This window comes from Asparagus officinalis, chromosome 9 (genome assembly GCF_001876935.1).
Source record: "Asparagus officinalis chromosome 9, Aspof.V1, whole genome shotgun sequence".
Taxonomy (NCBI): domain Eukaryota; kingdom Viridiplantae; phylum Streptophyta; class Magnoliopsida; order Asparagales; family Asparagaceae; genus Asparagus; species Asparagus officinalis.
The window spans coordinates 17,351,610-17,376,378 of NC_033802.1; the positions used below are offsets into that span (position 1 = coordinate 17,351,610).

Here is a 24,769-nt window from a genome sequence, read left to right on the forward strand (position 1 = left end):
TAAACATAACTCACAAACAAAAAAGATAATGAGAACACATATAAATATGTTAATATGAAAGAAGTGTCTCATTATACAATTTTAAAAACACAGTGTATAAAAATAGATTTATGAAATCAAAAGATAGAACATGAGAATCACGCAAAAAGTTTTTAAATCAACCAAATGAAATCATAAATCAAAGTGTAAATCCAAAAACAATGTTTGATCAATAAAGAAAACTTTCTTTGTAGGACTTGATCAAACCACTCATAGAATACATTATAAAGCATATTTGAATTTTTTTTTGTACTATATAATGAATTCAAAAGAACAAATCAAAACAAAATTTTTATAGTTCAAAAATAAGAAAAACAAATCAACCAATGAAATCATAAATCACAAGTAAATCATATAAGAACATAAAACCAAACCATCATTGATTTTTAAAAATCAAGAGAGACAACTATATCTAGCTCTTGAGCTAGTATCAACCCATATAAATATTTTTAGCACCTGGTAAACAAGATTTGGGAATAAACACCCAATAAACCCGGAGGGTTATATAAACACAAACCTCTCATCAAAACAAAACCAATAATCATGAAAACAAAAGAGTATGACAAATAAGAAGAATTGTTTTCATGTTCAAAAGTTTAAAGTATAATTTTCAAAACCAAGAAAAGGAAAAAGAAAAACACTAAAATACTTGGTTTTAAAAATCAAATTTGTTTTGGTACCCAAGAATTCTTGGTACCAATAGATTTAGAAACATGACCCCTATCATTTAAGCTCAAAGCCCTAGGGTTATGAACATGTTTGGGCATATGTGGTGCACTAACACGGTCAAAGCAATATTTACTCAAATGACCCTTCCGATTGTAATTTGTGCAATGAAAAAAATCCATTTATTTTTGTGGACCTTTAGCTCGTGCAGGGAATCATTTGCAAATAAAGATTGTCTTTTAAATTTATTTTGCAAATGAGAAACATTCTTAAACAATGGTCTATTTGGAACATATTGCAACTTAGAGGCTTTTTATATATCATAACAAAATTTTGCAAGATGTTCAAACCTATCACAAACATCACATTTAAAAACATGTGATCTACTAGAAGTATTTGGCAAATGAGATTTCTTTTTTAAATCAAAACAATATTCGGCCAAATGACTAAAACGACCATAATGATCACACTTGAACACACTAGCATGCTTATGATAAACTTTGTGAGAATGAGCATGTGAATGTGTAAGTGTATAAGATGAAGAAGCTACATGAGATGCACAAGAGGCATTAGAATACTTATGTTTGTGTGCATCATAGCAAAATTTAGCTAAATAGACTTTACGACCGCAAATTAAGCATTTGTAAATTTTGCTATACAAGTGTGCATAGTGTGTAGGTGATTTTGTAACACTAAGTTTAGCACACTTGTCCATAAGTTTCTTATGGTTATCAATGCATGTATTAAGAGTTGAGTCTAAAGATGAAATGCGATTTTTAACAACATTTAACTCATCATTTGACACATATGTATTTTTATTAGAAGTAGAACATAAATAGTCATTTATAAAAGAAGCAGTATCATTTTTTATGTTCTTTACTTCTAACATGGTATTATTTTTATCATGAGTTAAGTTAGTAATATTTAATTTTAAATTATTATTTTTCAAATTTAACATATCATTATTTTCTTGAAGAACAATACTTTCTTGAGAAATGATCTCAAATTTGGAAGCTAACTTCTCATGATCGGATTTTAAATCTTCATGTTTGCTTTGTAAATCGATAAAATCTTTATGCAATTTGTTATAGGCATGCAATTCTTTTTCACTAGCACAAGCAAGTTCATCACTAGATAAATTATCGGGTTCAGAACCGCATACCACACTAGGGCTATCGCCTAGTAGCCGTGTGCATGAAGATGAAGCTCCACATGAACTAGAAGCGGAATCCTCCAAAACTTGTCGTATCGCCTCCAAATTCCCTTGACGTGCTTCTATAAGTTTCCACAATGTGTAAGCACTATCAAAAGAATCAAGTTTGTTAGAAATAGAAGAATCAAGTGCATTAAGCATACATCCTAACACAATCTTGTTCATGGTAAACAATATTTTGTTATTTTTATTCCACTTGGATTTCTCCATAGTGGGTACAATATAAGCATTATCAATAACTCCCCATAAATCAATATTTTTAGATTTCACAAATAGTTTAAATCTAGAAGCTCATTGTGCAAAGGGAAAATTAATGAATTTAGGAGCAACATTTGATTCATAGCCTAACAAAGGTGCACTATTCATGTCCATGATAAATATATATATGTGCAAGTAAGACAAATAAAATCTAAACAAGATTAGCACAAAAAGATAACTTGGATCTTTAACTCAAGGTGATTAGACCTTAAATCAAAGAGCACCAAGCTCTGATACCAATTGTTAGACCCTAAGGGGGGAGTGATTAGGGTCTTATGCTAATCTAATCTAATTTTATGCTAATTAAAACTAATTAACAAGTTATCCTAGCAAGTATAAAATACAATAAGATATGTGAGCTAGGATAAATGATATACACAAGGGTAAACAAAATAAACAAGATAGTGTATGATATAAAAAATGAGCAATAAACAATGACGACAAGAAATATAAAGATAAGAGAAGTGCGCCAAAGCAAACTCAAACACACGATATGATCACGGAGTTCGGACCTTCCGTCCTATGTCTCCGCTCCCCACTTCCGGGGAGAAATCCACTAACACAACTGAGTTTTTTACGCTCACCTGAATAACGTTTACACCTCACAATGTCGATTTTCAACGCTCACCGATCAACATTCACAAACACTCACACTCAGTTTTCTAGCTAACTGAAAACTTCACAACTACACAATTGATCTCCACAAGATCACACTCACAATTAAGCATGAATACAACAATAGTTGTTCTCTATAATGGATGAGAATTCAATTAAGCACAAATCAATGTTACAAACTCTCACAACCCCAATAATACTATATATGTAAATACTATAAGCTCAATGTGGATGTGTGTAACAATAAGATTTATTAAATCTAAACTCAATGTAAAAACTAGCTTTAAAGAAAGATAATCAAACAAATATGTAAATGTAAAGCTAGATATGAGTTTAGAAATTCTTCTCTGAAAAACAAGATGGAGAGATGGATTAAGATGAAGCCCAAACAATATAGATGATCTCCTCCACTTGTGAAACAGTCTTCACAAATCAAACTCTTTTAAAACACACAAAACAAACTTTAAACCCTTGTTAAACTTGTTTAAAACATTCTTATTGTCTATGGAGAGCTGAAGGTAATGGGGTATTTATACCCACTCAAAACGTCAGCAAAAACCCCACTAAAATGACAACAAAGCCCTTAGAAAAACAGCTCAGAAAATAGCCGTTAAAAGCCAACGGATACTTCGGCGGTCGACCGTGAAATTCTTGTGGTCGACCGTGAGGCATATTCAAACCTGAGAAAACTTCCAGAGAAAGCTATAGTCGATCGTGGCGGTCGACCATGGAAACTTAAGGACTAACGGTCGACCGTCACGGTCGATCGTGAAAGTTTCTGCTGGCTCCTGAGGGAAAAACATAGATGCGGTCGACCGTGGTGGTCGACCGCGAACTGATACATGAAAATATAGGTTTGAAAACTGTTTTCTGATTTTGAAACTCTATTTAAAAATATCAAACAAATTCAGAAAAATATAAAACTTTGAAAAATGATTGTAGACATGATAATAAACATGCTACAATAATTGATTTTCAAAAAGGACCACCCAAATGTAAAATGTCATCATTTTACAAAAATAGTCCAAAATATAAAAATGTAAACATATGAGTTTTGACATTTTAGCTTAACCATGTTTTGAAACATTACAAATTGATTATATAGACTTAATAAAAGATGTATATGATTGTTGTTAAGTCCAAAACCTGAGAATATAATATTTTCACAAAATTACATATTTTTGCAAACTTTTCAAAAGCAATAAATATGATTTCATTAAATATAAACTTGATATTGATAAAATCATATATAAGCATGTAAACATGAAACAAAAATATATTTTCCAATTATATTTAATTATTTCATATTTAAACTTGAAAAACCAAAACAATAAATATGAAGGATGTAATTTCATATTTATATATACTTGGAAACCAAAACATGTATGTATATATACGACTATATATATACATAGAAAAACCAAAACGTGTATGTGTGTGTATGATTGAGCTTAAAGTACTAACACACATAATATAAAACCTAAAACTAAATATACCCAAGCTTGTGATCTTCAACGAAGCTCTATCTTGGTACACTTGCGGATGAAGCTTGAACTTGAATATTTAACTTGAATTGCGTAGCTTCATACCATAATTTCGCCAACCTCCATCGGATATGATCATGAATGCTCGATTCCATCCATTCTCCGACATATTGTTTGTCTACAATAAATAAGAAAACATGAATACTAGATAAACAACATTAGTAATAAATTGTTTGTTAAACATCATCAAAACAAAGAGGCCAACAGGCTAGATAGGGCTATGTATCTTCTACTCATTGTGAATAGTTAGGTTAGACGATTGATTGTGGGTAGATTCTAGGGTACGGTCTTTAAAGTGTACCAAATCAGATTGTCATTTGGGTGAACTTCGGTCACAATAAAGAAGACCCTTCGCAAGAAGGAAGAGTGAATGTAGGATTTTGATCCGAACCACTATAAAAAATATTTGTATGTTCCTGTATTAGTTTGCTTTTAGATTTTTACTTAATTTATTTCGCTGCTTATTTGGAGTTAATCAAAAAATTATAGCAATCCTATTCACTCCTCCTCTAGGCTTGCATCCGAGTTTCAACAAGTGGTGATATCTAGCGCGATGGTGATAGAGGGAGAGGTGAAGGTTGAAGATGAGTTCGAAGAGAGATGGGTTTAATTTTGTGGATGAGTTCTTGCTGGCGAGGTACAATCTGCTTTGGACTTTTCCTTCACTTAGGACTAATGAGATTATACTTCCAGTTGAATGAATGATGAGAGAGTTCTGAGATTTTTTCACTTTCAAAAAGAGGTTGTGTTGATGTAGTCTTTGATGCTTATGCATTATTTGTTAAGCTTATGCATTTTTTGTAAACCTTTTATCAGTTATTAAACTTATGCATTTGTTATTAAGATTTTCCATCAAATCTTAGCTTATGTGTTAGTTGTTTGGTTATGCATTTATTGTTAAGTTTTTTGTTAGATATTAATTTTATGAGCTTATATATTTGTTGTTAAGATTTTTTATCGGTTGTCAGGTGAAAGAGACAAGGGAAGTGATGAGATAGGAGGGGTGGGGGTACTATGTAGAAGAAGAAGTCAAGGCGGGGGTTGTTGGAGAAGGAGAGATGGGAGAGGGCATAGGAGATGGTTGGTACTATAGTTTTGCCTCTCATTGTTAACAATAAACACATAAGATTAACAACTAATGTATAAGCTTAACAACCGATGAAAAAGCTTAACAAAAATTGCATAAGCTTAACAAACAATGATCATGCGTAACAACTGACAAAAAACTTAACGAATCCTATAAGCTTAACAATCAATACATAAGCTTAACAACTAACAAAAAACTTAATAACAAATGCATAAGGTTAGTAACCAATGCATAAGCTTAACAACTGACAAAAAGTTTAATAACAAATGCATAAGTTTAACAAAATGAAAGCTTAACAACTAATGAAAAAGCTTAACAATAAATATAAAATCTTAACAAACAATATGTAAGCTTAACAACTAACAAAAAACTTAACAACAAATGCAAAAAGCTTAACAAAAAACTTATAAATTTAACTACTGACATATTGCTAATAAGTTTAGCAGTTAATTAACATATTTTCCATCTAGATTCAATCAAAATATTTTTTTAAAAAATAAAAGAAATCAAAACAGCAGCCAGGGCCGGCCCCGAGGTTTGGGTTGCCCTAGCCCAATCCAATTTTGGTTGCCCCTTATATTAAAAATTTAGTACGAATAATAACGATAAAAATGAATACATATAACACCATTTAGCGTTCTATATTGGGCTCAAACTGATAATATTCTCTTGCAAAATCAATATTCATATAAGAAAATAGATGACGTTACTATAAACCAGAGCTTATAGATGCTTACAAATTCCAGATTATCAACCTACTACAATACAGTACGTGATACTTCTTATGATGGGAACCCAGCTTAAGATACCAACAGAATAAAAATTCATGTGTAATCTAAAGTGATATGTGTCTTCTAATACCTTAATCGAATTATTAAAAAAATAGATGACAAGATAGGAAGATGCATAATAGTTGCAGTCACAAAAATCTTTTCTAGCAAAGTGATGTATGTGTTAATAGCTGCATTTGCAGGGCTATTTGAGTAACAAAGGAAAATAGGTCTATTAACAAAATAGAACTAACCCGGGATAGGTCGGGCACGCATAGCAACAGCACGGCCACAACCAACACCAAGAGAAGAACCCTTGCCCTGCATTAAAAAAACAAAACAGAATGAGAAAATCTAGCACCCTCAGCCATAGTTAATACTTTATAGCAAAGATAAACAAGAATACACATTGCACACCTTAATTCTGGCATCCAAACGTTTGAACATAGGAGCATTCTTTAGCATATCAAGAATGACCATGAACCTGTAGAAATCAGCCCAAATTCGTTGTATAACACTGATATATGTTGGTATTTTGTATGATAAGATAAAATAATAGCCATGATGAACTTACCGGACATTGCTGCCTCTGATGAAAACATGCTCAAGTTGTGACACGTTTCCATCCTACAAAGTAACAAAAGTTTGAAATTCTACAGATTAAACAAAAAAACTGACACGACAAAAGCTCCAGAAGGAAAACACTATGATTGATACGAAACAACCATAGCTAAATAGCTACAAGGAGAGTTAACCAATGGTGTTCATAGACAAGGGGAACAAGATTGAACGAAATGTAAAGATGAGTGCAGTAGAACAAATTTAAAAGATGAGATAACAAAATAGCAGAAACTTTTGGAAAGGGCAATATATGTTCTTTCCAATAGTTTATTTTTCGCTTTAAAGTGGTGATACTTTCATAAAATTTATATAAAGTGACAAACCTGAAGGGAGTTTCATAATAATTACCCAACATCGTTACATATGAGAATTGATCATGACAGGACACAGTTTTACTAATATGTTGATGTATACTGAAGGTTTAGTATGAGCAAACCTGCAACTGATTCCATAAAGATGTTATAAGAATCGACCCCACTAACTACTTGACTGATTCCATCCCTTGTGAAAGTGTTTTCGGTCGTCTGTGCGAGAGGCTGGGTTACTTGTGACTTCGAATATGCTATAAATTCACAGTTATTATGATATTATAAAAGAAACTTACTGAATATCCTAATCCTGTTCTGGTTCACTTTGCTATTCAGGTTCTGATTTAGATCAGGTAGAAATTTGTGGCAGGCGTTGTGTATATTCTAATTATGTTAGGTGAAGTATAGTTACCATATCCAGAAACACTTGAATCCAAGTTCAAACATGTTAGGACAAAATCTTATTTGCTAAGGCACCTATTTAGCTACCATTATAGGCATTTTGATTCTTGTTATTTATGTAAGAAATATTTCATGGAAAAATTTATTCAGAAAGTGACATAGGAATAGAATCGAATAGATTCTTTAATTGACCTCTTTCTACTTTATTTCTTTCTTACACTAACCCCTTTGCTTCATGCCTTTGTCAATTTAGTAATAGCGATTTGGCTTTTAATAAGATATAAGTGAAATAAAATTATCAACCACTTTATAGCAAATTTAAAAGATCCAACAAAGGGGGGAAACACGATGGAATTGAGATTAAAAAAACAAACCCTATCAGTGAAAAGTGATGTTCTCGAGTTGGCAATTCTAGTTGTCCTCGCACTCGATCATGCTCCCTGTGTAGAGCTCGCCGCTCTTGAGCTCCACCGTCACCACGTGGCCCGCCGACTCATGGAGGAGCTTCACCAGGGTCCCATCATCCCTAGCCCCCTGCTCATCTCTCCCCTTTCTAAGTTTTTTTGCACCCCCCTTCTGAGTTCTAAAACCCTAGATTTTGGTTGGCCCCCGGCCCTGGGTTGCCCCAGCCGCGAGGCTTGGTGGGCTTACCCCAGGGCCGGCCCTGACAGCAGCAAATATCGCTTATAAATGACATATATAGTTCGGGTGGTTAAGCAAAATTAACCCAAAATAAACCCTGCCCATGAGTTTCACAAACACAATAAGCTAAAGCTTTCTCTCTCATGATATTTAACCTAAAATAAACCCTGCCCATAAAATTGGCGGTGACACTGCTGATAGCAAAGCCGGGTATGCAGACGATAGTGACGTTGACGAACGGTGTTATGGGGCGGAAGAGGAGGAAGACCATGATGACAAGACAAAAGGTTTTGTATAGGGCTTTGTTTGTTTTACGGGGATGGGGTATTTTGGGATTTTAAAAAATAAAGTACACTGATGGGGATACATATGGGCTCGAGGGAGTTGATTGCTTAAAAATTTTCGATTATGGGGGTATCAAGCTTATTGACTTAGTCTGGGAGTGGGGGCGAATTTGCTTTTTGATTTTAAGGAGTAGAGACAGTTTTCCCTTATAATTTTCAGAACTTTTAGGAGCTGTTTGTAAAATTTTTAAGTGGACTGTTTGTAAGGTTCAAGATTTTTAAGAGGCTGTTTGTAATTTTAAAACTTTTAGGGGTCTAGTTTGTATCTAGTCAGTAAAGAAAAATGAATATGGTCCAATAAAAAATTTTACGCATCAGCAATTATTAAAGAAAAAAAAACTTAAAAACGACTTCCGTTGATGACGGATTAAGCGTTAAAGACCTACAAAGTTTAAGAATCTAAATGAAATTTTGCTTACCACTTTAAGGGGTTAGCAAATTTTTGCATTGTTATGTCCATGAGTACCGTCCATGTAACGCGAATAGCGCAAACTCCAGAGCCAGGCAATACCCGACCCGCTCTCGCCTGCGCGAGATATAATTAGTCGCGGTGCCCCTAAGCCACCCATCACCTCCCCTCTCTGACCTCGTGCCAAAATCCCGCAGCTGCTCGAACGAGAAAAAAAAGAAAATCCAAAAAAATAAAAATAAAAATCCCAACAAATTCCCCCCCCTCTCTCTCATCACTGCTCTCCTTCTCATGTCCCCAGCTTCCCCTTCTCTCCCTTCATCAGGTAAATTTTTCTCCCCAAAACCCTAAACCCTAATTTACCCCCTTTTTACCCTCAAATTAGGGTTTTTTTTTTCAAAAATCCCATTTTTTCTCAGATTCTCGCCTCAAATGGCGGAAGCGCAAGCGGGATCCAAGCAACCTCAAGCGCCAGGACGAAGACGACGACGAGGACGACGACGACGAGCCCGAGGATGACGACGACAACAACCACCACAACCAAGATTCGCCTGCTAACAATCTCAATGGCGATCCAATCCTCGATGTGCGCGAATCCGAGGTCTTGTCGGATCTCGGCCAGCGGATCTCGGATTTCCCGGTTGCGATCAAGAGATCCGTTAACAGGCCGCACCCGTCAGTGATCGCTTTGGTTGCCGCTGAGAGGTTTTCGACGGTGAGAGCGCTGCCGATGCTTGAGAACATCTCGCACGGGCAGTTGCAGGCGCTGTCGAGCGTTCCGCGGGATAATCTGGTGTTGAATCTGGCGGCGGAGCAGGATAAGGCGTCGGCTTATGTTTGCACTCCGCCGGTTTTGATGGAGGGGAGGGGTGTTGAGAAGAGATTTGTTGATGGGTCGATTCATATTGTTCCTATGCACTCAGGTGATCTCAATTAGGACTGTGAAACCTTAATCACATTTGAAATTACCAGATACCAATTTTTGAGAAGGTTGAATCTTGTACTTTCTTTTAGCTACATTGTATTCGAGCAGGGAGGAGAAGTACAAATTTTGATATTTAAATGAACAAGTGATTGGAAATAAGAGCAAGTAGAGTATAAGAGGAGGAATGGCATAGAGAACCATCTCCTCATGTGAAGCACAACTTAAAAATAAGCTTTTATGCCACGCAAATTTTGAGCTTTGGGATTACAATGCCTATACTGCAAGTAGAGTTGAGTGATCTTGCAGTTTGATTTTAGGTAAAAGTTTCACAACTAGATAGTTTTATTTGGATGGTGAATCACAGGTATCATAGAGCTTTGTGATATTCATTCTTTAAATCGTACTTACACGTAAAATCTATGGTCTTTTGAAAATTCCGGAACAAATGCGGTTGGACTTCTTTATGCGAAAGAAGTATTTATTGGTGTCTCTCAATTTCATTTCATTGAAAACTATATGTTTTCAAACTTTGGATAAAAGTTTTGCCTTTTGGATGTTGCAGATTGGTTCTCTCCCACCACAGTTCATCGGTTGGAGCGGCAAGTTGTCCCCCACTATTTCTCTGGGAAGTCTTCTGATCATACGCCAGAGAAGTATATGGCACTCAGAAATAAGATAGTTTCTAAATACTTGGAGAATCCAGGGAAGAGGCTGGCTTTTGGTGATTGCCAGGGGCTAGTTTCCAGTAGTGAGCTCTATGATTTAAGTCGTATAGTGCGGTTCCTTGATAACTGGGGAATTATTAATTATGTCTCTGCTTCGAGCAGAGGATTTAGAATGGCTGGGTCTCTGATGTCTGGATCTCTGATTAAGGAGGATGTTAATGGGGAGCTAAATGTTCATACTTCTCACCTTCGATCGATTGATAGTCTGATATTATTTGATAAGCCAAAATGTAGTCTTAGACTGGAGGATATCAGTGCGTTGTGTGCAACTGCTGATGGAGCAAAACATTCCGATGGTGGGCTTCTGGACTTGGATACAAGGATTCGGGAGCGCTTCTCAGAGCATGCTTGTAGCTATTGTTCTCGCCCTTTGCCTCATTTGCATTACCAGTCTCAGAAGGAGGTCCGTCTACTTTTACTTTAAGCTTCTTCATTTTGTTCTCGTCATGATCTTCGTAAATACTTTTAAGTTAACTGGGTGTTTTCTGTATGAGGTATATTAATGAATAACAATATTAACTATTTGACATTTTATATCATGGAAACTTAATAAAGTTTTTCTGTTGCAACAGATTTTATTATCAGGACGTACTGTATTAGTAAGTTACTTCAAAATGTTACGAATTACCCTATTAGTAGACGTAAATATTTTCTTTGCCTCTTTATATACATTTTAAATAGCGAAACATATAATTTTAGGCTACTAAGCAGAACTGGAGTATTCTCAACTTTTTAACTGCTGATGATTAAGTCTATTGTGGTTTGCACCCTAACTTCTCCATTCTTCGATTAATAATCTAGTTGCTCAATGCATCATGCTAGTTCTTGCCAAGTTAAAAATCATAATTCCACACATTTTCTGCAATATATTCTGTTGACATACTCATCATCTTGTGCAATTATACTTTCTATGTGATCTCATCATTCTTAAGTTGCTATTATTTGCTAATGGACCTTTGTTTTCCAACGACAGTGTATTGATTAGTACCAGTAAATCAACCTTGTGACTGGGATTCTTCCCATATCCATATGAAAGTTGTACGCTCATACTTTGAATTTTGGTTTATCTGTTTTTGATTTATTTTCTGCCTGAGACATCCTCTCTCATTGCTATTTCGTTTTGCACTACTTTCGTAGTTTTTAATTGCAAGCAATGTTTAGTAACTTCTGTACAGAAATTTAAGTTATCTGAAGTTACATTGTGTGTGAACTATATGTTGCACATGAAGGAACAAGCTTATATTGTAGTTTATTATAAAATGCTATTATTGTTCTCTAGCAGCTTTTGTCGGTTATGTGGAAGGACCATGACCATGTTACATGGGTACTTCTACCTGGGTACTTCTACCTGGGTACTTCTATCGGTGCCCATACCCGTACCCAATCTTCTTGAATATATGCTTACATTTATTCAGGCGTATACTCAATTGTATAATATATGTTTTAATTTATGATACTCCTAAATACACTTCTTGGACATATATTCTACAGTTCACATCTATTTCTTATATACTGAACTTATATAAATGAAAAAACAATATTGATTTTACATAAATTATTAATTTTAATGTATATAAATATACATAACATGAATATATGACAGTGTCCCCATACCCTACCTTTACAAATTTTCCGTGTCCCATAGCTGTACCCATACCAGTACTTGTACCCGTATCTATGCAACATAGTTTGGGATAGATTATTCTGTTGGTGACAAGCAATTGCGTCTTATTGTACTGAGATTTTCAAATTGAAAGTTGTCATGGTTGACCATTTCAAACTCAAGAGTCATCATATACACTTACAGAATCTTGAGTCTTTTGTATTCAGGAGAGCCGTAGTTCTGGGCTTATCCTATTCACTTATTTTAGGTGCTCTGACGTTGAAGTTCTGCAAAATGGTGACTAGCAATCTTTTTACGAATAATAGCTTTGTTTAAAAGTGTGGTCATTTTCAAGAAAAGCCTAAAGAAGCAAAGACTGTGGACTACTCCCTTGTGGTCCTACTAATTTTTTCTAAGGTGAAGAGCAAGTCTTTTGAAGACTACTATTTCTAAGATGCTTGTAATTTGCATAGCAGGTTATTTATTATACATGTTACATGGTTGTTAAGTAAAATCATGCATGCTTCCTAGGTTTGAGACAGATCAATACAAACTTCTCATATTCACAACATGGCATGGTAAAAGTAAAAGTAGTCGTAAGAAACAAAATCTCCCACAAATTGGAGGTACAAGGTGGTACAAGAGTAGTAATTGTTGAAAATTATTAGTTACTAAAGAATTGATTATTTATATCAGCATTTATTCTGAAGGGCTGACTGTTGTGTTTTAAGTAGTTGTGACATTTGCATTTTCTTGCTTCACATTTAGTTTCTGATGCTGACTTGAACAGGCTGACACAATCCTTTGCTCCGAATGCTTTCATGATGCAAAACATATTGTTGGTCACTCGAGCATAGATTTTGTTAGAGTGGATTCAAGGAAAGAGACATTCGATCCTGATGGAGATAACTGGACCGATCAAGAAACTTTGCTGCTGCTTGAGGCATTGGAGAAATATAAGGATAACTGGAATGAGATTGCAGAGTATGTAGGCACCAAGTCAAAAGCACAGTGCATTCTTCATTTTCTTCGGCTTCCCATGGAGGATGGGTTACTAGAAAGTATTGAAGTCATGCCAACTAATGGCCAATCTGATCCAAAGGGACATGCTCATGTTTTCTCAGATCCAAATGCAAATGGTGATATGGCAGGTATAGCCATTCTCGTTGGTGGCTGAAAATATGCCTTTCTTTTGGCACCTGCTATTTGTAGGTCTCCGTATCCCTGAACTTTAATTGTCTTTGCTGCAGGAGTTTGTACTCAAGAAGCAAATAGTGGAAATGAGATTCCATTTGCTAATGCTGCAAATCCTGTTATGTCACTCGTGAGTAACTGTTTATCTCCTCTCAGTATTGCATATCTGTTGATAACCATTCAAAGCTTGAGTTATTAGGCTATCCTCTTGACACTATTTACAGCATGTGGAAAACAATATACGTCGTTTTAAACATGGAAGATAACATGCAGGACGAAATACATGATGTTTATGAAGGACTTAAACCTGATCCTTTTTTCTTTTATATATGGTGTTCTGGAACCACGAGGACAACCGTTTCTGGCCAAAGCTGAAACTATTAGCTCGATGGTCCACATACTAACTACAGTTGAACTGCCCATGGACTTGCTCATGTTCTTCGTACAAATGACAAAAACTAGAACTCGATATTTCTGGTAGAGATGCTTCTAGTTGAGTTTGGAGTCCTTGATGATCTATTAGTTGAGTTATCTACTGATATTTGTGAAATTAGAAGTGATGGTTTAAGTTTATAGTTATAGTTCTAGATGTGCGGTAATACCCTTTTTTCTTTTCTGCTTGTTTGATGGACTCTTTTCTGCTCATGTATGTCCTTTCTACACTTGGGATATTAATACCTGTGTTCTGAATATTTGTCCTACATTTAGCTTATTTGACATTTTACCTTGAGTAATGGAATAACTCTTTCAGGTTGCATTTCTGACCTCTGCAATAGGACCAAGAGTTGCTGCAGCATGTGCAAGTGCATCGCTAGCAGTCTTGACTAGCGACAATCCCAGGTTAGATAGAAGAGCTTTTCACTAATTATTTTAGTGGGTTGATTGATTAAAGAGCGTACCCCGAAATTTCGTAGACTTCTTTATTGCTTGGGTCTTACAGTTACAGTGCGGATGCAAAATATTATAACCCGTGATCTTGAACAAAACCATTGATAAATTAATACATCTTATCAGCTTCAATGTTGCAATTCTACCTGTTAATTTGTTGCTCTTGACTTTTGCTAAAAGGATAATAGTTAGAACTTTCTGTTTCATGCTTAAAGGTCGAGTACTGATAAGATGAATGGTGAAGCTAGTCCACATGGACCAAATGCAAACTTTGGTCATCAAAAAAGTAAGTTTCCTAGATTATTTTACAATTTCATTTGTTTTAAATAACTTAAGTTTCCTAGATTATTTTACAATTTCATTTGTTTTAAATAACTTGTTTCTTTTCATAAAGCTACTCGCTAATTGATTTCAGATATGGGAGATCAAAATCCACATGCTAAAATTGCTACTTCTGCACTTTCTCCTGATCGTGTGAAGTTGGCTTGCATGTCTGGCCTATCTGCTGCAGCAATGAAGGCGAAGTTGTTTGCGGATCAGGAAGAACGTGAAGTTCAAAGATTGGCTGCTACCATTATAAATCACCAGGTATATATCATGTCCTCATGGAAATCTGTTTTCTAAATGTATTTGACTTAAAAAGTCTTGATGAGTCTCTTTGCATTCTTTTTTCAGTTAGCAGCTTTACAGTCTTAAAAAATGGTAGCATCTTTTTTTGTTTTGTTTTTGTTTTTGTTTTTGTTCTCTTTTTTCTCTTTTTTTCTTTTTAGTTTTCTTTCTTTGCATGTAAGAAATTGTTGGCATCTGTTGAATATTAAAATATTTTCTCAGATTTTTTTTTAATAAATCAGCCCAGGGTGCAGAAGATGTATTTGGAACTTGTATACTTCAATGGGTTTGGATTCTTATCAGCTGGGATGAGTTGGACATAATTTAGAGAAAATGTTCCCTGTTTTTTTGTATACACGATCAGAGTGACACAAGTCAAAATATATGCCATCTATGGATACAAGCGCCAATTGTTGACAACTTTTTGCTGATAAATAGATCTGCTTTTATTTAGTATTATAGGTATATTAACTATATACATCTGACAGTATGACCATTAATCAAATATACTGACCCTTTCTGTTGGTCATATTCATCTGACGGTGTGACCATTGTATCTTACACCATTCAGTGGACTCGTGTCCAAGCTGGGTTTTGAGGCATAAATTCTTACTGGGTTCTATTTAATTAATAACTGCCATTATAGCAAAATCCTCGCCCCCTATACAATTTTTTGGATAAGAAGTCTGCCTTGATGGTATCCTATACTAAGTTCTATTACATTTCGATAAAAGTCTGCCTTGATGGTATCCTATACTGCTAAGTTCTATTACATTTCGATAATTTGGTTGCCTCCTACATGTTCCGCATAGTTTTATAAGCACTACCTGTAAATGTCAATACAAGATATAACTTCATGGGATCTTGATGAATACAATGCATATACCTCGGTTCTGATATTACTCGGATATTCTTCAACTCTTTTTCAACCTTGTGCAGCTAAAGAGGCTAGAGCTGAAGCTGAAGCAATTTGCCGAAGTAGAAACCTTACTAATGAAGGAATGTGAACAAGTAGAGAAAACAAGACAAAGACTTTCAACTGAACGGGTCAGAATGATGTCAACGCGGTTCACTGCACCAGGAACCACTCTACCAACCGCAGCAGGGCCATCGGCAGCAGGAGCAGCAATGGCGATGAACACAACAAACACGAGCACACGTGCACCAACTATGCCAACCTCAGCTGGACAACCAAACATATCACCTGCAGCATTCGGTAACAGCATTCCTCAAAATAGCCATCCTCATATGCAATTCATGCAGAGACAGCAAATGTACGGTTTTGGCCCTCGCTTGCCTCTGTCAGCGATTAACCCGTCCTCTTCTGGACCCTCTCAGAGTATGATTTTTAATTCTGGCTTAACGAATGCCTCTACTTCGAATCATCATCCGTTGTTGAGATCCTCATCCGGAAACAATTCTAATACAGGTTAACAATTGAGAGAACTTGGATGGCGGAATACTGTGTTCAGTGTTGTACTCTTGTAGCGTTCTGTAGTTTATTTTTACCAATTTTAGTGTAATTTGTAAATTATATAAACTCGGTTGGTATTATTTTCATTCAGAAATATGTGGAGGTCTTCAAGGTTGAAGAAAGTGATATTGGCAGCCGAAGGGAATAGCAGTTAGATGGTCTGAGTGTAGAATTGAAGAATAACTGGAGGGATGTATAAGTTGTACTCGTTAGAAGTATTTCGTCTTAATTTTACTGATAGAAAGATCATCCCATTTCAGATCAACTATCTTTGCTTCTTCTTAGTATCAATGCTAAACTCGTCAGTTTTGTTGGATGAATCTCATTTCTAATGTCAAATGCAATTGTAAATATTGTACAATGACGTCTTTCGCTGGATGTTGCAACCAAAATTCTCAAAATATTCTGAATCTCACTTTTTCTCGAATACAAATTAAGTTAGCCGGTATGCACTTTGTTACAAATGAAATCAAGCATGTATCACTCGTATCATACAGATTTTTCACATCCCAATAGAAATAAAATAGTAATAATAATAATAATAATAATAAGATGAATTGCAGTTTAACCAAATGCCTCCAAGCGTTTGGGCTCCTAGATTATAATACGGTTCCAGCAACGGTAGCAGTGATTCCATTTCTTTGAAAAGAATCTCAATCGGACAACAAAAATATCCTTCCAAATGGCATGAATTCCCAAAATTCTTTCTTAGATTATAAATAATTTCCAGTTCACTATAGCAGATTTTGTTGAGGCCATATCCATCTGAGAACCACGTGATGAAATGCTTGATGAATGAGAAACTGATATACACAACCACCACCAATGGTACAGGTACACAGACTCCTACCTTGTGATTTACCCGCTCTCCACCAAAACCTGGACGGCCGCTTTGCTTGTCACTCTTCTCCTCTTCGAAGATTTGCTCTTCGAAGATTTGGTCTCTTCCACAGTAGCAACAAGAGCCTTTTGAGAAGGTAACTCGCCAATGAAAAGCACATTTTGTGCCCAACCAGCATAGTTCCCGAATTTCGACACGAACGCTTCAGCGACTTGACCGCATAGCTTTGGTGTTAGACTCTTGCCTGCAAGCTCTGGCAGTAGATACCTGGTCGCAATCTACATAAGAGGACATAACAAAACTGTAATTTTTAGGTCAACATCCATATGAACAGTCCTCACAAATATCTGCGGTAAATTTCACAAAACTACCATAAACTTTCTTTTTATTAGAGAAAACTACCATGAGCTTTCAAGTGTGAAAAATACGATGAACTACTGGAAATCGTTGATAATGGGTCTAAGACTCAGACGAAAGGTCTGAACTACCTTTGTATACATCTATCAGCTAGCAAAGTTCATAAAAGCAATATAGAAAATATATGAAGCACATAAGAGCAAAATTATCCAGAACATGTCAGCGCAAAGAACAGGACAACTTGCCCTAATAGTCGCCAAGAATAGTGTGGTGAAAATATTCATGGTAGTTCCTCCAATCAAAACATTGGTGGCAGTTTTGTGCAAAATACTCTCAGAGGCCCAAATTGATGGCAGTTTTTGTGAAATTTAGCCTTATATCAGAACACCAAATTCAATGAGGAAATCAACATGCAACACGTAGATATATAGCACATATATCCGTCTTTCCTAAAAGAAATACTTCGCTTTCCAATTATAAGGGGTAGATATCTGATAGCCCTTCTAGTTGAGTGTCGACACTGATAAAATTTATAACATGTGACATTCTAGGGTCAAAGCATCATATCTGGAATATATTTTAAGTTTTCACTAGATGATACTAGTATTCAGGTGTGTCCATGATGTGTGCATGACACGGAATCTGGTGGAGTGCCATAGTCAAAATTTCAAGGGAACAAACAGTTAAAATTTTCTTTTGGTGTTTTTTTCCAAGCTTGAAGCCATTTCCACTAATTTTTTTCATGTGTAGCATTATTATCCCCCGCCCTAATTATGAAGGCATTTCCGGAATTTTAAAAATGAAGCTCGCACAAACCAAAAGGGTGTCTTTCGGAAAAACGGTGTAGATACATGACAAAAAGCTAACCTGCCACACATGAGTATCAACAGGAATTGCATGATGCTGATCGAGGGAGAACAGAGCAATGCAGGCAGCAACTTTTGGTCCTACTCCAGGCAAAGTACAGAGGGCATCAATCACCTCATTGAGCTCCCGACCACGAAGAGACGTAAGCCACTCTGCACCTCCACCAGGCTTTGCCTGCAGGGCTTTAACTGTTCCAACTATATACTTTGCCCTGATTGTTTGTACAAGAATTAGACAATTCAAAAGTAGCAAGTTAATTGAAGTGCTACAATAAAACAATTTTTTTTAAAACTCTGGACTAACTGACACAGATAGGTAATGTTGCAGGTACAAATGCGGGATATACAAATTTGTTAAAAGTAGGGTACTGGGAGATACACATATGTATACACACACCTTTAAAAGCATACTTTTAAACTGGGCACGTGCAGAGACGAACTTGACCCGTGTCTAACAAATTTCAATAAGAGTGTGTGAGGTGTAGGGTATACGTCCAAGATGTGTACGAAAGTGGTTTAAATTAAAGCATATATTATATAATTGAGTCACATTTCAATAAGTGTATGCATATACCCAAGAGTCCCACTAGAGGCACACCTCCAATCACACTTCCAACCACACTCCCTCTCTCTCTATAGTGTAGTGAGCCCTGCATGATATTTTTTTAAAATATCATGCAGGGCCCACTACCACTATAAAGAGAGAAGGAGTGTGGTTGGTGGTGTGGTCGGAGGTGTGCCTCTATCATTATTTTATACCCAAAGGGTGTCCACTGAAGTTCCGGTGTCCTGCAAGGGCACGGCTTCAAATAGACTAAAATCTCATAATTTAGCCTAAAACATTTGACAAACAAAACCTTTATACTAATTTTTGGAGTACCCTCAAGAATTGTTTTCTTCCAATCAATTCTGTCAAGAGCCATATCCTCAATTAAGCCTAACCTCTGTACGGACCAATTATAACTGCTGTTTATTAGTGTAAGCATTCTTCTGTATTCTATCATGAATCTCATTCACCCCCTAAGCCCCAAGGATTCTCAACCCCTACATTATTTCCTCCCACGTAAATGTTAGAAATTATAGAAAAATACAACATAAACTGGTTTATCAAAATTTCAAGCTCATTTATGTAGTAATTTCACAATGCAGCTTGTTTTACTCCCCTCCATTTTCTTTTACCGGTTTTCTAAACTGCTAAATACGCCATTAAATCTCCATTTTCTTACTCTAAACCAAGAAATTTCCCGTCTTCTTGTCAAATTCCTTCTTTGGTAGTTTTCTAGTAAAAAACTCCAATCCTTGCTATGAATCTTTCAACAAAGCAACTCTTTATTCACTAATTTTGAACCTTACATAAACAAAATAACTATTGCTAATCAGTGGCAGCCGCGAATCACGAAACCTCACTTTACCCATCAAAATTTACCCTTTTCTCTATGATTGCAACTTTTCCACCACAAATCAATAAACCCGCAAAATTCTTCACCAAACTAAACCCAAAAAAAAGATCATACCTATACCGAAACCAGCCTCTCTGCAGCTCGGCCTCCGTCACGACAGCAACCGTCTCGATCGTCGGGAACTCGAAAAACATCGATCCCCTCAACACTCCCCAGCCTCCCTCCCAATGAGGAGATACCCCCACCATCTTCTCTATCCTCCCCTATGTTGTTATTCGCAGCTGCACAGGAACTGGAACAAGCACTCCACCGGTCTGCCTCAGCACGCGGGCCCCGCCCCCGACCTCCCCGCCAGCTCAGCGAACCTCTCGTCCACGTCAGCGAACCCCCCTCCACATCCCCGAGATCGACCGCCAAGTAAATAATCACCGACCGCTGACTTCACAGAGGAGAGGGAGCAGCCAGGTTAGGGTTAGGGTCTGTTTCGGTGGAGGAACTCCACGTGGCGGTCACGTGCGGAGGAGAGGGAGGTGGGGCCCTATGACGCCGGTGAAGTCAGCGGCGGAGGTCCGGCGCCAGCGGAAGGTTTGGCCGGTGGGAGGTCAACGGGAGGGAGAGTTCGGAGATCGGGATGGAGCGGGTGACGTGTTCAGGTATGGGTCAGGGATCTGCGGGTTTCGCGGTTTGGGTTTGGAGCCGTTAGGGTTTTGGTTTTGGGGGGGAAGAGAGGGAGGGGATGATGGGGGTGGGTTGTGGGGCGAGGGAGTGTAACGTTGGGGTTCTCCGCCTTCTCATGATGATGGAGGAGGGAAAGGCCTGAGCTTTCATCGGAGAGAAGAAGGAATGGGGAGAACTTGGCCTGGAAATTTTCGGGCTGGGACTCGGCGGTAAGACTACCAGGGGGTCATTGTTATCTTCTATCTTCATTTGCCTCGTAATGTTGTCCATTGTTTAAAAGTTTTTAGGATACAAAACCTTGTACAATGGCCATTTTCTGGCTTATGACAGAAAATTGCAACTTGCATTCGCAGCGTGGATAGTTTTATTCTTTGCAATTGCGCAAAAAAAAAAAAATCTTGTGAAGTGAAGATTATTTTTTTGATTAAAATGTCAAGGTGAAGGATTTTATGCTCCTTTTCCGTAAGCTAGTTGCTTTTATGCAATACAAAATTTCCAGAGTAGATGTACGTATTAGAGCAGCATGACGCATTGATTCAAATCTCTTCTAATATATACGTCATACTGTACTCCTCCCTCGTATTATATCTATTTTCTCAATTAATAATTTTTTTGGGCATCTTCTCCTGATTAATTAGAAAACTATTTAAAGGTCATCGGCCGTTTCAGTCTATTGCCATGAAAAGTGCATACCGTCACGGTATGTCTTACAATCTCCAAAGTATGGCTATGGCATTTTCTTACAATCTCAATTAGTAGATACCTGAGTTCCTCTACTTCTTCAATTTGTTTCTCTAAAGTTAGACAATTGTATATTCTATCCTCTACTTCTAGGAGCCAGGTTCAACAGTTTGTTATAGATTACTTAGAAGCTAGTTAATTAATCTGTATATGTTGATGTTGTACTTAGTGATGCTACTCTACGAGTTGGAAATTTGATGTTTATGACATGTTCAGCAGAGTCTGAGGCTTTAAATGATTAAAAGACAATCAAATACAAGAGGTTCTCGAAAAAAAGTAGATAAACCATATCAAATTACACAGCATGGTTTAATTAATCAAAGACAATAATGTATTGAAGTTTATGCATGAAATGATTGTTAACAGGATATAGTTCTGTTTACAATTAATTTCCTGCATCCGACTTTATATGTTGAAGATTTATGTCACTGCTTGGATTCCTCAAAATGATATTTTTCAAACAGTTATTTGACGTATTATCTATAGGTTAAGCTAGAGTCTGCAATACCTCAGGGATGTCGATATTCGTAAATCTTGTTTCAACAAGTTATTGCGTAGATGTATGCATTTTGCGCGCAAATGTAAAGATAACCAGCTTCTTTCTTTTGAAAGACAAGGTTAATTGTTTTCTTTGTTGTAGTAACAAATGGGTTTGGCATCCGCATTTGCTTAGAGGTATTTCTCTAGAGGAGAGATCTCAAGTTGACAGCTTGAAAATGTTCCTCTCGTCTTTCACCCCAACACCATCTATTCAGGATGATATTAAGTGGCCTCTTAGTCCTGCAAGTGTCTATTTTGTTAAGTCCATGTATTGCTTTCTCAATAGTGGGGGTGTCGCAAGTAATAGTCAGCGTTGCATCTAGAAATCTCTTGCTCCAAATAAGGTTAAAGTTTTTTCCGTTGATTCTCTCCAAAAATAGGCTACAATCCAAGAGCAACCTGATCATCAAAGGCTAGACTAGTGACCCTCTTTGTTCTTTCAATGAGTCAGATACAGAATTAGCTGATCGTCTATTTCTTCAATACTCTTATGCCAAGTGTTGGGGATTCGAAACAATCAAATCGAACCATTGCCCTTCCGGACCTTGTTAGAAAGTTGAGCAAGAAAGAAATTCACCACAAATCAAAGATAAAAACTTGCAGAAATAAGAACAAAAGAGAACACACGAATTTAACGAGGTTCGGCAACGTGCCTACATCATCGGGAGCTACACCACACAATCCTTTTGATTAATTGAAGAAGGAATACAAGCACTCAAACAATGGATTAATCTCTCTGAGATTCTCACTCTTTTTCTCTCTTTCTGCTGGTTTTTCACGTTGTCTTATTAGCCCTAGAAAACATATATATATATATATATATATATATATATATATGAATCTCAGCCCAAACAGAATTCAAAACAGATTAGGAAACTGCCAGCTCGGCTCACGGTCGATCGCCGAACCAGTCTCAGTCGACCGGATAAACAACATAAACCTAAAACGCCTACAGGGTATATACGTCAACCGCAGAACCCATCGCGGTCGACCGCGAAAAGTCCAAAGACTTTTCTCAACCACGTGCATGTTCGCGGTCGACCACAGAGAGCATCGTGGTCGACTGCACTGTAGTTTTCCTGTTTCCTTCGTTTTGCTTCATCTTCTTGATTTCAGCTTTGGCTTCAGCTTTGGGTCTACACTTAGACTAACAATCTCCCACTTGGAGACCAAAACGTTATCAGTGAGTTCACCCGAACTCTTCTCTTCTTCGCCAGAATCTTCTCCTCACCGGAAAATCCTATCTTCAATCATCAACATCCCGGCGATCTCACTGATCCTCCTAGTGTGGCTCTGCCTTCATCTTCTACTCGTGAAGGCCAACTAAAGTTGCGCACAACTTCAGTTTCTTAATGGTGACTGCCTTCATCAACATGTCCGTCGGATTTTGACTCCCCAAAATCTTCATTAAGTGTAACTTTCCGTATTCAATCAACGAGCGTATGAAATGGTATCGTACGTCAATGTGCTTCGTTCTGGCATGATAAACTAGATTCTTGGTAAGATGTATAGTGCTCTGGCTATCACAATAAAGAACTACTCTCACTTACTTCAGATCCAACTCTACCAAGCAATCGTTCAACCAGATCATCTCCTTGCTTGCTTCAGTCACTACAACATACTCAGCCTCGGTTGTAGATAAAGTCACAATCTTCTGCAGACATAAGACCCAGCTCACTGTTGTCGACGCTAAGGTATAAACATACCTCGTGGTGCTTCGCCTCATATCATGATCACCGGCGAAGTCCGCATCCACGTATCCCTACAGCACCAACTCCTTCCTCCTGAAACATAGTGGTTTGTTTGTTGTCCCTTTCAGGTATCATAATATCCACTTCACGGCCTCCCAATGCTGCTTCCTTGGATTGCTTGCAAACCTACTCACAACTCCCACTACATGGGCAATGTCCGGCCTCGTGCAAATCATCGCGTATATGAGACTCTTAATGGCCGAAGTATATGCCACCCTGCTTATATGCTCTCTCTCTCTCTCTCTCTCTCTCTCTGCATTTGTCTTAGGCGATTGATCCTCAGATAACTTGAACTGGCTTCCAAGGGGTATGCTAGCAACCTTAGCATTCTGCATATTGAACCTCTAAAGTACATTCTCAATATATTCAGTTTGGCTCAATCTCAACGTCCCTTCAACTTCATCCCTACTGATTCTCATTCCTAATATCTGTTTTGTTACACTCAGATCCTTTATTACAAACTCCTTTATCAGCTGCTTCTTCAAACTGTTTATCTCCTCTAAACATGGTCATGCTACTAACATGTCATCAACATATAATAACAATATAATAAAGCTGGACTCGAACCTCTTGAAATAACAGCAATGATCTGAATTGCATCTTCTATAGCCCTTATTTTACCTAAAGTTATCAAACTTTGTGTGCCACTGTCTCGGAGCCTGTTTCAAACCATATAAGCTCTTCTTGAGCTTGCACACCATTGTAGACATCAAAAATTACCCACGGATTCCCGCACGCGGCTCAAAATAGAGAGAAGATGATGAACGTCGTTATCCAAATCAAGGAGAATTATCTGATGTCATAGAGAAGCTAACAAATACACGAAGCAAGTTGATAAAGCATACAAATCAACGGGATGGTACAATAACAAAGAAGCGACTCGACCTGGGGTTACGTTTTACCCACAAAGAAGTAAGCACCACTCATGTATTGCTCATCCCGTAGATGTCTCACCCATGGAAGGTTGTAGAGATCTTCGTGAGCTTTTTAATGCGCCTCGAATCACTTCATTCCGAGGTCGGGCGAGGGAGTTAGAGCCAAAATACCCGAGATAGTACAGACTGTTTCGCACCTGCGAGACACCAATTATGTCTCGCATATTTTGGTCATGATACGATTCTAATCTGAAAAATCTCAAAAGATAAAATTTTTAGGTCTCTTTGTCATCTTTCTAACGCATTTTTAATCATATTATTCTAAGATCGGACGAGAAAACTATGGCAAAAACAGTCTCGGGCGTCCCGAGACAGTCTCAGGCC

General features: G+C 37.1%; 2 protein-coding genes and 2 pseudogenes across 3 annotated transcripts; 1 reads left to right on the forward strand and 3 right to left on the reverse strand.

Moving 5' to 3' along the window:
• LOC109823246 lies at positions 6,442-8,969 on the reverse strand (annotated as a pseudogene).
• LOC109824571 (SWI/SNF complex subunit SWI3C) lies at positions 9,086-16,601 on the forward strand. Of its 2 annotated transcripts, XM_020391198.1 has the most exons (10): positions 9,086-9,243; positions 9,338-9,841; positions 10,406-10,971; positions 12,962-13,322; positions 13,422-13,495; positions 14,117-14,205; positions 14,469-14,539; positions 14,669-14,841; positions 15,802-16,201; positions 16,292-16,601. In XM_020391198.1, the coding sequence occupies exons 1-10, from the start codon at positions 9,210-9,212 to the stop codon at positions 16,294-16,296; spliced, it is 2,277 nt and encodes a 758-aa protein (XP_020246787.1). In that variant the 5' UTR covers positions 9,086-9,209; the 3' UTR covers positions 16,297-16,601. The 2 variants fall into 2 exon arrangements, with proteins under 2 accessions (XP_020246787.1, XP_020246786.1); XM_020391197.1 differs by having other exon boundaries at positions 15,802-16,601.
• Positions 16,729-18,686, reverse strand: LOC109823247 (N-glycosylase/DNA lyase OGG1; the record flags this gene model as incomplete). The annotated part of the gene is made up of 2 exons (XM_020389531.1): positions 16,729-17,455; positions 18,402-18,686. Coding segments are annotated over 2 exons (546 nt in total), but the record flags the coding sequence as incomplete, so codon positions are not given.
• LOC109823248 lies at positions 19,489-20,436 on the reverse strand (annotated as a pseudogene).